The sequence below is a fragment of the Mytilus trossulus genome, chromosome 14 (genome assembly GCF_036588685.1).
Source record: "Mytilus trossulus isolate FHL-02 chromosome 14, PNRI_Mtr1.1.1.hap1, whole genome shotgun sequence".
NCBI classification, from domain to species: domain Eukaryota; kingdom Metazoa; phylum Mollusca; class Bivalvia; order Mytilida; family Mytilidae; genus Mytilus; species Mytilus trossulus.
This window is the reverse complement of record NC_086386.1, coordinates 2998194-3016172: the sequence shown is the minus strand read 5'-3', so window position 1 is coordinate 3016172 and position 17979 is coordinate 2998194. Positions and strand designations below refer to the sequence as shown.

Here is a 17979-nt window from a genome sequence, read left to right as displayed (position 1 = left end):
TGTTGTTACCTTTCAGATTCGAGATTTCTTTTTTTCAAGTACGGGATGTCGGGATATTTAATTTTTATAAAATTCGGGACCTTGGGATTTCATATTTTTAAGCCCGGGATATTGGGATCAGGACCCCTCCGACACCTCCCTCCTTTATGAAAATTCATAATATACAGATAAGCGCTAAAATTATTCATGTGTTATTAAAGTTAATAGAGAACAAACAAAAACATAGGAATTTTGGGGAAAAAAAGTAGGAGCCAAGCTAAAAAAACAATTATCCTGTCCCAAAGTATCTTTTCTGAAATTCTCCAGCCATTAAGGTAAAGTTACAGTAAATGAGCTATGTCACAGATTTCAGTAAAATTTGGCATACACCTCTAGCTCGATGAACTTCAACTGAAAATCGAAAAAATAATGCATTTATCTCAATAATCATTTGAAATATTACTGATTGATTTCTTACAAAATGGGTGAACATTTGTATAGAAAGCACATAAAATCGGCGAAAACCTTTCTAAAATTTGTCTTAAAATCGCCAAATCTCTAATTCTACAATTTGATACATAAATTTCCGTTACAATGATGCAAAATAAAGATAGGGTCACCGACTTCGTTTTTACGGTATACATCATTCAAAGATGCGTTCTTTGTGAAAAAATCCAACAAAACGTCGAAATAACTGTAACGTTATCGCGTTGCAGGTCGTAAAACGTTGATTATGACGTTTTTCACTACCAACAAGGTAACAAATTGATTAATAGACAAAAAACGAAGTCGGTGACCCTATGATTATTTTATATCATTAAAACAGAAATGTATGTGTCAACAATATATAGTTTTGTAAAAAAAATCTATGGAGCAGAATTAGAGATTTGGCGATTTTAAGACACATTTTAGAAGGTTTTTCGCCGATTGTATGTGCTTTCTATACAAATATTCACCCATTTGAAAAGAAATCAATCTGCAATTGTTCAAATAATAAAAGAGATAAATGTATTATTTTTTCGATTTTCAGTTGTAGTTCAACGAGCCAAGGTTGTATTCTTATTTTTAGAAAAATCTGCGACATAGCCCATTTTCTGTTCCTTGACCTTAGATCTTTTACAAAAATTCATTGATTACAAAAAAGGAGGTGTGGTATGATTGACAATGAGACAGATCTCCATAAAATACCAAAATGACACCGAAACTAACAACTATATGTCACATTACGGCCTTCAACAATGAGCAAAGCCTATACCGCATAGTCGGATATAAATAACCCTGAAATGACAATGTAAAACAATTCAAACGAGAAAACTAACGGCCTTTTTTATGTACAAAAAAGGACGAAAAAAACAAATATGTAACACATAAACAAACGACAACCACTGCATAACAGGCTCCTGACTTGAATGTTCATAATATACATGTACTAGGTGTATGTTCATAATGAAGGTAATAGAAAACAAAAAAATGGGAATTTTTGAATTTCTTAAGTCATTTTAAATCTTTTACAAAATTCTTCCTACAACACTTTACATACTCTCCACCATGCTCTGAATGCCCGCGATTTCGCGGGTGTGTTCAAGTAAAATTGAAACGGGAAGCGGTGAATATGTCAATCAGATAACGATCCGACCAAAGAGCAGATAACTTAGGACATAGAATAGAAATATAAAGACACAAATTATTAAACCACAAGTTGTCGCAGCTACTGGGAGCTAATGTTCTAAAATATTTGATTTTCAATCGGTACTCAATCAAACAAATTTCGCAAAACTTTTATTTTTTAGTTTTAATTTGTAGAACTTTAAAACTGTGCAGAGAATCGTGTGCTCACAACAGTTATTGTCATAAATATGTATACATCAGACATTATAAATGATTTGTGGAAGATAGCAAGTAGTTCTTCTTTAAAATGCATAACTTAAACAATCGTATTTTCGTTATCTAGGTTATCTAGTCTCTTTTATTTTGTCCTTCTATGAAATATTAAATAATTTCAAAGTGTTTTAGTGAACTTTCGAAAGCATCGCTCCCCCTGGCGACCTATCTGACCATGATTGTGTGTTGATAAAAGGCTACTGAGGCCTAATAGCTAATAGATACATTATTCTTTTCAAGAACAACTTTTAAATCTCATCATATTTTTGTTATCAACAATTTTAGAATTTAAAAGCTAAATTATTATAACAAAGAAACTAAGTTTGATTTTAGCTGCTGAAGACACTTGATTAATACGAGTAGAAACAAGACCGAGATACATTCAGTTGAATAAAAAAAAAAGTATTTGCAGTATTGGACAAATTTGTCAGAGAAACAATATCTATGATGCTTAGGCTACACTGACTTTATTATCTGATAGTTTACAATGATCAACTTATGTTGTGCTTCATTTTAATATGATGAAGACATAATCTTTCAATCTTTTAAATTGAAATCTGGAGATTGCATGGAAGTAACTAGTAGTACAAATGTAGTCCCTTGTTAATGTATGATTCTTTTTCATTTTGCTTAGTTTCTTTATCATCAGCATGTTCTGTCACGCAATTGGACTTCTTTTAAGCAGAGTTTTACTGTGCGTATTGCTGTTTGTTTGTTTATACTACATTCGCTAGAGGTATAGGGGAGGGTTGAAATTTCACAAAACATGTTAAACCCGACGCAAGTTTGCGCATGTCCAAAGCTTGGAGCCTCTGGCCTTTGTTAGTCTTGCCTGGTTTTTTTTTTAAATTTTAGTTTATATGTTATGGAGTTTAGTCCAGTCATTTTATCAGAAAAAGAGTCCTTTACTCTATATGTATGCTCTCAAATTTATGCAAAACCTTTTACAATTTGTTTTCCGGGTCATTGTTGAAGGTCGTACGGTTACGTTTAGTTGTTAACAACGACTTCATTTTGTTTTTGATAGAAATTTGTCCATTGACAAACTTACCAAATAACCTTTTGATATAGGTATTGGATATTTTATACCGTAAATTGAAGTCATGCAAGAGGATCATAATCCCCCAATAGATGTGCATGTTGTCTTATCTCAAAAGGGGACAAGAGGTGTTTCATTAAAAGTGAATTGAAAAATTAGAAGAAAAAAAACAGTAAACAGGGGTAAATTATTTTCTTTTTTATAACAGTTCACAACAATGTCAAGTTTAAGAAAACGGAAATCAATTTATTAGCCAATAACAGTGAACCGCACATATACCTTCAAAATAACAGTTAACAAAAGTTTGAAAAGCTTCAAACACCTCAACAAACAAATATTGCACCCCCTCTCACATATCGAATAAAAACAAATTAGATTCAACTTTGCTTATATGAAATATCCATAAAATATATATTACATATCAATTACACTAATTTCTGCATCAATGATCTAGAATATTTGCCACTTTTACCTTAAATATTAAGACACAGAACCAGGTCGTATGTGCACAGAACCAAGACTGTTTTACCTAAATTAAATCACCAACACATCGTCAGGACTAATACGTTTGGCAAATTTGCACGACCTTTGCAATACAAAATATTCCTCGCATGGTACTTTAATATGACGTATTAGAGAAAAATTAAGCAACAGCACGGTTGTTTTTCTACCGTTCTGATACAATGTTAAACAAAACCAGCAGCACAGAGTCGGGACCTAACAGCACCAGTCAGGACCGAATCACCAGCACAGAACGTCCTGTCGCAGGACAACCGTACCAACCGTGGAAATGCACTCATTTAAGCCATTTTATACTATTCATACTGAGGCTATTCATTATAGTTCGCATTGACGCAATGTATTTTTTTTTTATTTTAGTCATATTGGTAGTGATGTACGTGATATATACTAGTGAGTATGATTCAAAGTTTTTATTTTCTGTTATACGGCATACATCTGGACTTGCATTGTTTGTTTCAGGTCCTTTGCGGATAAGGGAATATCGGTACCTATACTTTTTAATGACCAACGAAACTTATAAAAAAATAGAATTACAGAGCAAATCTTTGATACATGTCTTGTGCATGTTTTAATGTTTTTTTCCTGTCGTAAAGCACACCGAGGATTGTTTGGATTGATAAAAATGAAAGACTGAACGTATGTTCTATTTAATATGGATTATCTCACTTATTCATATCTGTCAACAAATATTATATTTGCCATAAAGTGCAAGGGCATTTTATCTCATTTTACTGTTTACATTTAAATTGTATTTTATATACATAAAAGTTTAGTATAAAGCCCAACAGATTTATTATAAGACGTACTTAATCCCACTGCTGTTTGACAAGTAGTTAGATATACCAGCAAACAGAGTGTAATTACGATGTTTTTGATTAACACAAAATATAACTCGATTATCAAATGACTCTCTTATCTAAATAAAACAAAAACTTTACTTATCACTAAAGAAGTTTTTATATTAAAATTCTAAAAACGGGTGCTAAGTTTATGTTCTAAAAATTAATTGTTTTCTCGAGTCGTGATTGTAAAATAATTTTTTTACCTCTTTTTGGCAAAACAAATAAAAAAGAAATATTATACCCTATGTGGCGGTTCTATCGACAATAAGGATATTTGGTAATTTGACTGGCGGGAAACGAACACACAGTCTTAATTTACAATTCACACAGATTACAGACATTCAAATGTCATAGTACGTTCCATAAAGGTGGGATTCAGCAAGATTGTGAACTTCTTTTAATAATCAATCACTTACATGCAAAAACGTTTGAATTATTTCAAAAAACGTTATGCAGTTTTCTGTTATTACCTTTATTTCATTCATTTTATATATCAAAGTGAGGAATTTACAAGACTTTTAAGAATTAAAATCTTGTATAACGATGTTATTTTATTACTTTACTATTTAATATTTGTTTAACAAACAATAGTTTTATATGATTACGACCAATGGCTGCATTTATAGTCTTTTAAAGGAAATGTATGTGCCCTTCTAAATCAATAATTGTGATTAAACGTATGATACCACGAAGAACGGAATATATCAGAATAGTAGCTTTTGTAGCATAGAAAAATACCAAGCTTAAAATGCATCATTCTAAATGATTATTATGAAATTTATTTTTAGTAAACAATCAGTTTTAACAAAAATGACACTAATCTTCTAAAATGTTTTTTTTTCTGCAGGAATTAGTGTAGAACAGAGAGATTTAAAATGTAACAACGGCAAAAAAATTCAATCAGACAACAGTCATGAACATAACTTAAATATTGAGAGACAGTCAAAAGACGCTTTTCCTACAACAAATGATAACTCGTCGTTGTCACAACCTATCTTTAATTTTTTTTTTGAACCTAATTATACTGAAAACAACAGTTTACTTAGTGCTTGTCAAAAAGGAGATTTATCAAGAGTTATCAATTTTATTGAGGAAGGGGCTGACATTAACATTACCGGAAGGTACGGAGACACGTCATTGTCATTGTCCTGTTATAATGGTAACATTGATATAGTAAACATACTGATAGATAAAGGTTGTGATATAAATAAACCTAACAATGCTGGAAATACACCTCTAATGGATGCTTGTCGTGGCGGACATCTACCGATAGTAGCTCGTCTTATTGAGATAGGTGCTGACATTAACACCACCGACAAGAAAGGAAACACGCCATTGTCATGGTCCTGTATGAAAGGTTACATTGATATAGCAAACTTACTGATAGATAAAGGTTGTGATATACATAAACCTAACAATGATGGAATGACACCTCTAATGAATGCTTGTCGTCGAGGACATCTACCGATAGTAGTCCGTCTTATTGAGAGAGGTGCTGACATTAACACTACCGACAAGAATGGAGACACGCCATTGTCATTGTCCTGTTATAATGGTAACATTGATATAGTAAACTTTCTGATAGATAAAAGTTGTGATATAAATAAACCTGGCAATGATGGAACGACACCTCTAATGAAAGCATGTCTTCGAGGACATCTACCGATAGTAGTCCGTCTTATTGAGAGAGATGTTGACATTAACACTACCGACGAGGATGGAGACACGCCATTGTCATTGTCATTTCGTAATGGTTACATTGATATAGTAAACTTACTGATAGATAAATGTTGTGATATAAATAAACCTAACAATGCTGGAAATACACCTCTAATGGATGCTTGTCGTGGCGGACATCTACCGATAGTAGCTCGTCTTATTGAGATAGGTGCTGACATTAACACCACCGACAAGAAAGGAAACACGCCATTGTCATGGTCCTGTATGAAAGGTTACATTGATATAGCAAACTTACTGATAGATAAAGGTTGTGATATACATAAACCTAACAATGATGGAATGACACCTCTAATGAATGCTTGTCGTCGAGGACATCTACCGATAGTAGTCCGTCTTATTGAGGAAGGGGCTGACATTACCACTACCAACAAGGATGGAGACACGCCATTTTCATTGTCCTGTGATAATGGTAACATTGATATAGTAAACTTACTGATAGATAAAGGTTGTGATATAAATAAACCTGGCAATGCTGGAATGACACCTCTAATGGAAGCTTGTCGTCGAGGACATCTACCGATAGTAGTCCGTCTTATTGAGAGAGGAGCTGACATTAACACTACCAACAAGGATGGAGACACGCCATTGTCATTGTCCTGTGATAATGATAACATTGATATAGTAAACTTACTGATAGATAAAGGTTGTGATATAAATAAACCTAACAATAATGGAATAACACCTCTAATGAAAGCTTGTCGTCGAGGACATCTACCGATAGTAGTCCGTCTTATTGAGAGAGGAGCTGACATTAACACTACCAACAAGGATGGAGACACGCCATTGTTATTGACCTGTAAATATGGTAACATTGATATAGCAAACTTACTGATAGATAAAGGTTGTGATATAAATAAACCTGACAATGCTGGAACGACACCTCTAATGAAAGCTTGTCTTAATGGACGTCTACCGATAGTAGCCCGTCTTATTGAGAGAGGTGCTGACATTAACATTACCGACAAGAATGGAAACACTCCATTGTCATTGTCCTGTACATACGGTAACATTGATATAGTAAACTTACTGATAGATAAAGGTTGTGATATAGATAAACCTAACAATAATGGAATAACACCTCTAATGAAAGCTTGTGATGAAGGACATCTACCGATAGTTGCTCGTCTTATTGAGAGAGGTGCTGATATTAACACTACCGACAAGGATGGAGAAACGCCATTGTCATTGTCCTGTGGTAATGATAACATTGATATAGTAAACTTACTGATAGATAAAGGTTGTGATATAGATAAACCTAACAATGATGGAATCACACCTCTAATGACAGCTTGTATGTATGGACGTCTACCGATAGTAGCCCGTCTTATTGAGAAAGGTGCTGACATTAACACTTCCAACAAGGATGGAGACACACCATTGTCATTGTCCTGTGATAATGGTAACATTAATATAGTAAACTTACTGATAGATAAAGGTTATGATATAAATAAACCTAACAATGATGGAATCACACCTCTAATGACAGCTTGTATGTATGGACGTCTACCGATAGTAGCCCGTCTTATTGAGAAAGGTGATGACATTAACATTTCCAACAAGGATGGACACACTCCATTGTCATTGTCCTGTATGAATGGTAACATTGATATAGTAAACTTACTGATAGATAAAGGTTGTGATATAAATAAACCGGGCAATGCTAAAATGCCACCTCTAATGACAGCTTGTATGTATGGACGTCTACCGATAGTAGTCCGTCTTATTGAGAAAGGTGCTGACATTAACACTACCGACAAGGATGGAAACACGCCATTGTTATTGTCCTGTGATAATGGTCACATTGATATAGTAAACTTACTGATAGATAAAGGTTGTGATATAAATAAACCTGGCAATAATGGAATTACACCTCTAATGGATGCTTGTCGTGGCGGACATCTACCGATAGTAGCTCGTCTTATTGAGAAAGGTGCTGACATTAACACTACCGACAAGGATGGAAACACGCCATTGTTATTGTCCTGTGATAATGGAAACATTGATATAGTAAACTTACTGATAGATAAAGGTTGTGATATAAATAAACCTAACAATAATGGAATTACACCTCTAATGGAAGCTTGTCTTAATGGACATCTACCGATAGTAGCCCGTCTTATTGAGAGAGGTGCTGACATTAACACTACCGACAAAGATGGAGAAACGCCATTGTCATTGGCCTCTAAATATGGCAAAACTGATATAGTAAATCTACTGATAGATAAAGGTTATGCTTTAAATAAAGCGGACAATGTTGGAAAACCACCACTTGAAAAAGGTTCTGATAACGAAGATATGGTAAGAGATGATGGAACTGATATACAAACACAAGAACAGAATATGGCAGGTATGTGGCTAAGATTAGCTTTATTAAATGTGAACTATTTTAAAATTATAATTCAAAATTTATTTAGTCCCTTTTGATATTATCATAATTGTGTTTATATTTGGTATACTGGATATATATATACTTTGCAAATTTAGAAAAATATATATAGAAGCATTTGATTTGTTTCAAATTTGAATACAGTCATATTAATTCATGATTTTAAAATACCAGATTGATTTCCAGAGTAGAATTGTTAATTGAAATACATGTGCATACTACAAGTCAAATCTTGATGAAACTCTGCTTTCTGACTTATTGAAATTAGATTAAGTGAGATACGTATTTTACAAAATTAAGCGGTGTCACAATATCATTTGCGTTATAAAATGTTATACAGAAAATAGTTTGTTTATTGAATATTTTGTAGCAATATTTAGGATTAGGTAAGCGACTCTAGGTTACACTTTAAACTACCTATTTCTTTAAAAGAACATCTTAAATTGTTAAAAAAAGGAGTACTAGCTGTCAAATTCATTTTCACCGATTTTAATCAAATTCTTATATTTGATTCATAACAATGTACAACCATTATCCAAACTATTAAAGTCTAACATAAACAATTAACAGGGCACGGGCATGACAATTGGTAGATTGGTTTCGTGTGTATTTTAGTCAAGCCGCCATCTACTTAATTATCGAGTTGACCTCTTAAGTCATTCAATGACCATATACGCGATGTCAACTTAAACATAGAAATAAATAGATAAAGCAAACTGGTGTTGTTGACTTATTCTAGATCTATTACATTTCATATTATAGATAAAAATAAATGTTAATCATGGGTTTGACCTCTATAAGAATGATTATCTGTGGATCGAATCAGTCAATCAAATGATTTACCTTTGTTACACTTTCAATGTTGACATTCTATTCCTTTTAATAACTTTACACATACAATTCACGTGTTATCCATCCCATACGGATTCAATGAGGTCGAATTATTCACTTGCAAGTAAATAATTTATAATCTTTGTACTTTTAACTTATTTTAATAAAATTGAAACATACTGTCTGCTAATAGCCCATTATTATTTCACTACTTATATTTCATTAATGAGTTAGCAAAACAAATATTATAGTAGATTTTATAAATATATTTCGTAGCTAGTAGTGTCCCTTTAAGTGTGAGTCAAACCATATATACTAAAACACAGCCGCGAAATCGCTTGTGAACTGTTGTAGGATAATTTTTTGTACAATGCATCTATTCGTGACAGTCAAATTAAATTAAAAACTTGCCCCGCTTCAAACATGAAATAAATGTAATTGCTTACAAATAGACCATGATTAGTCTAATAAAATATGCTTCTAGGACAATCCATCAGTGCTTTTTTTCTTTTGAGAGCCTTATTACAGTAACATGTCAATGGTCGGATATGAATCTTCTATAAATGATAAAGACTGACTACGGCTAATTTGAGGGGTGGTCGGAGGGGTCCTGATCCCAAAATCCGAGCTTGAAACCGTGAAATCTAGAGATTTAGAATTTGAAGAAATTCATTTCCCGAAATTCGTGTGCTTTGGACACATTCTTGTTTCCCATAGCCAGAAATTAGTAGTGGTTTTGCTAATAAATATTCATAATATGTAAATGAGAATTGTACCACTTGATAGTAGTTTGAACTGGACTGGCTTGATATCATTAAAATCTTTAAAACACGGATATTATAAGTTGCCCGTCACAGAGTCCTTATTCACAATCACTTTGATATTTCCGTAAAGTTGTCAGGCGGTCAAAATCAAAACAATGAAAGCGAATTCACAGGTGCTTGAGGACAGGATCCTGTATGAGCCCCATATAGTCCCTTCCCCCTTTTGTTTATTCATAAATCTCAGATTTTTCGATATATATCAATTATTTGTACCATATATATACTAATATACCATATTTATACTCTAAATATGCATGTTTACTATCAACGTGAATCTCGACTATAGAGCGAAGCGAAAGGTTGCCACATTCGTTTCAAGTAATTGGGGCAATGGTCAGGAAAAATTGTTTTAAAATCTAATAAAATGTCTCTTACCAGTCTAATCAACGAGTACTTGCTGTTCCCATATAATTATCCTTATCGAATATCAATATCCAGACATAATATATTACTGTTAAAACACTTTTAATTAGTTTTTTCGCTGGCGGTGTTGCTGTTTTTTGGTCCATTCAACTTCGATCAACGGAAGTTACAAAACAACGACATCTGTGTGGTCTTCAGCTCAAGAAGGATAACTCCACCTGAAATCGCGGGAAATTAGATGAGTTCAAGGGTAAATGCAGGGAAGGAAAACATACGAGAATTTCGAATGTGTACATTTCGGAAATCTCTGACTTTTTCTACCCCGGAACTCATCTAATTTCCCGCGTTTTCAGGTGGAGTTATCCTTCTTGAGCTGAAGACCCCACAGATGTCGTTGTTTTGTAACTTCCGTTGATCGAAGTTGGATGGACCAAAAAACAGCAACACCGCCAGCGAAAAAACTAATTAAAAGTGTTTAAACAGTAATATATTATGTCTGGATATTGATATTCGATAAGGATAATTATATGGGAACAGCAAGTACTCGTTGATTAGACCGGTAAGAGACATTTTATTAGATTTTAAAACAATTTTTCCTGACCATTGCCCCAATTTCTTGAAACGAAGTTGGCAACCTTTCGCTTCGCTCTATAGTCGAGATTCACGTTGATAGTAAACATGCATATTTAGAGTATAAATATGGTATATTAGTATATATATGGTACAAATAAGTGATATATGTCGAAAAATCTGAGATTTATGAATATCAAAAAAAGGGTGGAGGGACTATATGGGGCTCATACAGGATCCTGTTCTCAAGCACCTGTGAGCGAATTTAGTAAATGTTTCGTGTTTTCGTGAGTTTATTCATCTTTCAATAGTGACATTTTAACTTTACGTGGGAACCTAAGGTTCAACGACTACACACACAAGGTTTGAACTTGCTTTTTACTTGGAATTCAAGTTTCAAATTTCACCCCGGCAACCTGTTTTTGTAATGATCTTGTAAGCCAATATTTAACACGAAGTTTACAAATTTGACGTGTCAGGCATTTTTGCCAGTATTTTACACTGCAATGTAAAAAGCCTCTCGCTTCGATTTTTAAAATAGCGCAGGAACTTTTATTTTTGCAACAACAGTCATTGTGTTTCGTTTAAATGGTGTATATTGTTGTGTATATTTATTTTCTGCAACGGCAACCTGTTTATCACTTAAATTAAAATTAAAACAGACATTTTTTCAAAGTTCCCTATCATTTTAATGTAATTTCCGTGATCCGTATCCGATTTCTTTAGTATAATATTCAAATAAGCAAAGTGGCGTTGATTTCTGGAGATATGCACTTGTTTTACTTATTTTAATATATATGCAACTGGTACACGGGTGTCATTCGGTTTATCGAGAGAAATGATCGTGAAAAAATATCCAACGGCGGTCAAGTATTGAGAGACGATCTTGAAAGTTCTGGTAACGGATCGTGAAAGACTACTTATGTACATTCTAGTTCAGAATCTTTGAAAAAAATCGCTTAATTTTCAAAACGCGGAATAAATCCGAACAAGAAAATATGTCTGTCAAAATGGTTTAACTTCCTCAAATAACTGTAAAAGAAAATAAAGAAAAATGAAGGACTTTTTGAAAAAACTCAAAAGCCGCAATGCGTGTCTATGAAATTAATTACAAATATCACGCTTTTTGTACCTATTTTGGTCATATTTCAGAATATCATGATATATTTGAAACTTAATCTTTGGTGTATCTGATAATACAGTAAAATTGAAGTATGTTCCATTAAAAGCGTTAATTTGTTTATGAAAACCTTGAATTTGTTGAATTTCCATCAAACTTGATCGTGAAAGATTAAGCAACGTATTATTTCGATCGTGAAAGAAAATGCGTGACAAGACTTAATACTAGTAAACAGAAATCAGTATTTCTTTTACCATTTGATAAATCTGCAAGTGGTTGAAGTCTGTTACTATTTTGATAAGGATGAACATTAAAGCTATTATCTTTTTTTCCTATTCAACACTTTACATCGAAAGTTTAACTAGAGGCTGTAAAGAGTCTGTGATACTCACCTTGGTCAATGTGAATATTAAACAAAGGACGCAGATGGATTTATGACAAAACTGGTTTTGGCGATGGTCATGTGTTTGTGCATCTTACTTTACTGAATGTTCTTACTGCTTACAATTATTTCTATCGATAATGAACTTGGCCCAGTAGTTTCAGTGGAAAATATAAGTAAGCATTTACAAATTTTATGAAAATTGTTAAATTGACTATAAGGGAGAATAACTCCTTAGGGGATCAATTGACCATTTTGGTCATGTTGACTTATATTTAGGTCTTACTTTACATTATTGCTGTTTACAGTTTATCTCTATCTATAATAATATTCAAGATATTAACAAAAAACGACAAAATTTCCTTAAAATAACCAATTCAGAGACAGCAACCCAACAACGGGTTGTCCGATTCATCTGAAAATTTCAGGGCAGATAAATCTTTACCTAATAAACAATTTTACCCCATGTCAGATTTGCTCTATATGCTTTGTTTTTTTAGTTATAAGCCAAAAACTACGTTTTACCCCTGTGTTCTATTTTTAGCCGTGGCAGCCATCTTTGTTGGTTGGCCGTGTCACGCCGCACATTTTTCAAACTAGATACCCCAATGATGATTGTGGCTAAGTTTGGTTTAATTTGGCCCTTGAGTTTCAGAGGAGAAGATTTTTTTTAAAGTTAACGACGACGACGACGAAGACGGACGCCAAGTGATGAGAAAAGCTCACTTGGTCCTTTTGGCCAGATGAGCTTAAAAAAAAACAAACTAATAACGTGTTTAAATAAGTGTGAAAGATTCAGCTCTGTGAATCGGTCTAGTGCACTTCAGGCAGACCGACACTAGTTAGCCAATGATCTGGATATGCAACCAAATGTTTTGTTATCCATCAAACAAAAAATCATAGCAAAAAAAGCACATTTCATGTGTAATTTTGAATTGAACGATAACCAATATTTTTTGCAACAGAACTTTTTTTAAGTTCTTTATAAACAACGCAGTTAAGGATTGATTCAACTATATAGGACATACTATAGAATACCAAAGCGCAAATGCTGTAATGTCATGTTTGCTTTACTTATGAAAGTATATTTGTAGAAAGTCTATAATATCAAGGGTTTTACTAGAAGTGTCAAATGTGCTTTAGATTGTCATAGTTTCATACACAAGGTCATGGTCAGATGAACCACGCCATACAGATCTCTACAAATATCCCGTACACCAAATAAATGTGTTCCGATCCTTACAGTGCCTTAGAAACTGACAATTGTAAAATTTATGCTTGGCCAATTAATTCGGAACATAAGGTCGAAATTTTATGAACCCTGACCGACAGCAAGGCATAGACATCTTACTATTATTTAATAAATAAAACACAATTGAAGTCATCATGGTCATATAAGAAACATGCAGACAGACATGTACACCATACATGAAACACCCTATAGCATACAGATACAAAATATATATATTCAAAAGGCCAAATGAAATAAAACAAACATTGCCGAATGATGCATGATTATGGGTTCAATGTTAGTTGACACCTTGCACAAGTCGAAAATATACACCTTACAATCATAACAACAGATAGTTATCCTAAAGCTTAACGAATCCTCGATACAGACTTAACCACTAAAATGAATCTTTATCCATGAAATGAGGCAAATTCAGGGTTAGCTGAATCCTGTCTGACTGAAATTTAGTATAGGGGACAATATACAAAATATGGGTATCCTATAACTCATGATAAGTGAGTACCTCACATGACAATAAAAAACTTTATCCTACAATCATCCAACTATTTTAAAAACAACATGTTAAAAAATGCCCAAATAATAATACTGCATTTGCGCGTCCAGCGTACTAAATTAGAATCCTAGTACCTACACCTATTTACATCACTGGGTTGATGCCATTGCTGGTGGACGTTTCCCCCAGTATTCAACACTTCGATGTTGACATGAATATCAATAATGTGGTCATTTGATACAAATTTCTTGTTAACAAAACTTTGATTTTTTCGAAAAACTAAGGATTACCATAGTCATATTTGGTACAACTCTTTGTGAATTTTGGATCCTCCATGCTCTTACATTTTACTTGTTTGACTTAAACATATTGAGCATGTTAACCTATCCAGCCTTATTCAATGTCAATAACAAATATCAATTATCATATAATGGAAGAATAATGTGAACGTCTTCGTAGCATCAGATCTCTCACGATCCTTTTCGCGATCTTCAAAAATGCGGTACGTGATCTTTCACGATCCAAAAAATCAATGTTGTATAGATAGTTCTTTATTTACCAAGTTTCAGATTATATTTATAAAAAATAACTATAAAAACCGTTTAATTAATTCAAAGACATTGCCTTATTCTGATAAACGTAGTTTATCTAGTCGAATTTGTGAAAAAAAATCGTGTTTGTTTACATTTTTTATGTCATTGAAATGTCGAGAAGCAATCTCCCTTTTGTCGTTTTGTAATAACTATGTACTTTTGAAACTGGATATTTTGATATACTGATCATAATGTTGAAACGTTTTGACAGACAGTTTTGTTTTGTCGTAAATGTGTCTGTGTAATAAATTGAATTATAATATTTTTTCGCTCCTACAAATCCAAGTAAAATAATAGTTTAAAGACGTAATCCAGAGTATACCTATACTGAATAGGTACCTACTATGTAGACAATTGTATTATAACTAGCTGTTTCAATATCTTAACAAATATATGGACAATATAACCATATTGATGATGGCAAGTTCGGACATCAACAGTCCTGATGTCAGCCATATTAAAAAACCTACCAGAGTCATACAAAAACGCAGTGAAACATGGTTTGATGGCCGACAATCAGGTTGAAATCCCATGAACCCACACGAAATACTAGGTTCTGTTTAGTCAGTTTTCCTGCTGGAGTAAGACCTGTTTGGTGATGTCAAACCAAACATAGATCAGTTTCTCAACCATGCTGAACTTTATAAATCCGTTGATCATGTTGTTAATTCTCGGAATTTCAAAGGTTTGCAAAGGGTAAAAGGGATTAGGCGATTATGAGGGCAGTAGAAAATCTAGGAGGGACAGTCCACTCATTAGACAGAGAGCGACTCGCAGTTGACGGTTTACTTACTAACTGCCAAACAGGAGACAGGATATTATACTGTGAACCCATGGAAAAGGTCTTACCTAGAACTCTTAGAATTGGTAAATATATGGCCGTTTTGTTACACAAAGAGCAGAAAACTGATTCATCTCAGCTCACATGTAATAAATGTCTGCAAACTGGGCATGTGCTCAGAGAATGCCCAAATGAGTGGGTATGTACAATATGCAATAACCCAGGACATAAGAAAGCTGAATGTCCAAATTTTGATACCGTTATTGTCCACGCTCAAGTACATCCAGTCAACGTCAATAACGATAGCATGCATGAATCTGAAGATTCGACAAGTGAAGATGAAAATACATCTGAACATAAACAAACAAATACTGAAAAGATGGGAACCACCAACCAGTCACCGTCTTATTTTACAAAATTCCAATGTGACAAGCGCACGTTTCAGCTATTATGCTTCAAAAAAAGGAGCTCTTAATATGAACGAGCCTGAACACCAAGATTTCAGCAAGTAAACATAACAATGAAATTAAAAAGGCAAAAGCTAAAGCTAAAAATAAGTCTGGCAAACAAAACGGTCCACAACAACTTAATAAAGACGAAGAGAATCCCAATCAATCAACATTGTTCTTTCATTTCCAAGGCTGATGGACGCAAAGACAAACGCCCAGCAACAACACCAACCGACCAAATTCACGAACGAACATCAAATATTCAAAAACCAAAGGGACCCTAACTATCATCCAGCTCAACTATTCTAAATGTATATAAATTTTATAAGCATTAAGGTAGTATGGGAGTCTAAAATAAAAATGATAGAATTTGTTCATTCTTTGCCAAAACGTAGTATCTATTTATAAATGTTGAAAAATACAATAAAAATGATAGGTCACCGCGCATTTGTCAAGCTACAGGACGTGACAAAATGACGCAGTTTGTATGGATTATACAGGGAAAAACATTTTTTTGTTATTAGAAAACTAAACAAAATGATAGAATTGTTAAATACTTAAGGAAAAGATAGCTTTGAGAATATCAAAAGAAAAGATAGGGTCACCGTACGTTTTTTCCGGCTAAAATACAAAATTGGAAAATTCCATGAAGAATCCTTCAGAAAATGCACTGTTTAAGAGTTACATTGTACTTCCCCTTAAAATGCCAATTTAAAAAAAAAATAAAAAACCACCAAAAATAATCAACATTTGCAGAGATATTTAATAATTATAAGTTATATTCTTATAAATTGGTTCTTTTAAATGAACAATCAATTTAAAAACTTCATTCCTGCATCAAATTTTGCTTACTTGATAGAAAATCTGGACCTTTGGTTCTCTGTTTTTTACAATCAAAGATGGAGGAAGACACCCATACCACCTTAAATAGTAAAATTATCTACCTATTTCCATGAACATTTGTATATATTTACTTTTTTTGTGTTTTTATTTCATTAGACTGCTCTTTTTCGAAATCTAGAAGGGTGTCTTTTACGAGCAAGAAGTGTTGCTCTCTATTAACAGGGGACAGCCATTTATCGTCCCCTTCCGACGGACTCTCCTCGTTTCTCAAGACCATACTCGCAAATGGTGTCTAGGTAGAGCCAGAAAATTCTGTCCCTGAAATTTTTTCCACGGAACGGAGATCGAACCGGGAACCTTTGTGTTAGTATTCCGATGCGCCAACCATAACACCGCGGCTTTCACGACTAAAGCGCTTTATATTGATGACAATAGCTCACATGGTCCTTCGGCTAACGCTTTAAATATTCAAATAAGCTACAATGCCAGAAAATGCAGTATATGTTTATCCTTATGATTTATAACCAAAATTATAAACGTAAAAATCAGGTCCATCCTTTCTTGATTAACTATTTACTAAAGTTGTGCGCACGAGATTAAAAGTTGTGTGCATAAGATTAAAAGTTGTGCGCACAAGATTTAAAGTCGTGCACACAAGTTTAAAAAAGTTGTGCGCACAAGATTAAAAGTTGTGCGCACAAGATTTAAAGTTGTGCGCACAAGTTTAAAAGTTGTGCGCACAAGATTAAAAAAGTCGTGTGCACAAGATTCAAAAAGTTGTGCGTACAAGATTAAAAGTTGTGCGCACAAGATTTAAAGTTGTGCGCACAAGTTTAAAAGTTGTGCGCACAAGATTAAAAAAGTTGTGTGCACAAGTTCAAAAAAGTTGTGCGCACAAGATTAAAAAAGTTGTGGGCACAAGATTAAAGTTGTGCGCACAAGATTTAAAGTTGTGCGCAAAAGTTTAGAAGTTGTGCGCAAAAGTTTAAAAGTTGTGCGTCAAGATTTAATGTCGGTCGCACAAATATTTGTAATTTCATCTTTGGAACTTAAGGGGCTCCGTACTTCGTCATGATCATGATCTGTGAT

General features: G+C 33.6%; 1 protein-coding gene across 1 annotated transcript in view; it reads left to right on the top strand.

The window, feature by feature from the left end:
- The window catches only part of LOC134696894 (uncharacterized), a 272055-nt gene that overhangs the window by 224109 nt on the left and 29967 nt on the right, over nt 1-17979 (top strand). The window contains exons 7-8 of the mRNA XM_063558855.1: nt 3779-3811; nt 5111-8350. Of these exons, the coding sequence (XP_063414925.1) occupies nt 3779-3811; nt 5111-8350 (3273 nt within the window). The remainder of the gene's footprint in view (nt 1-3778; nt 3812-5110; nt 8351-17979) is intronic.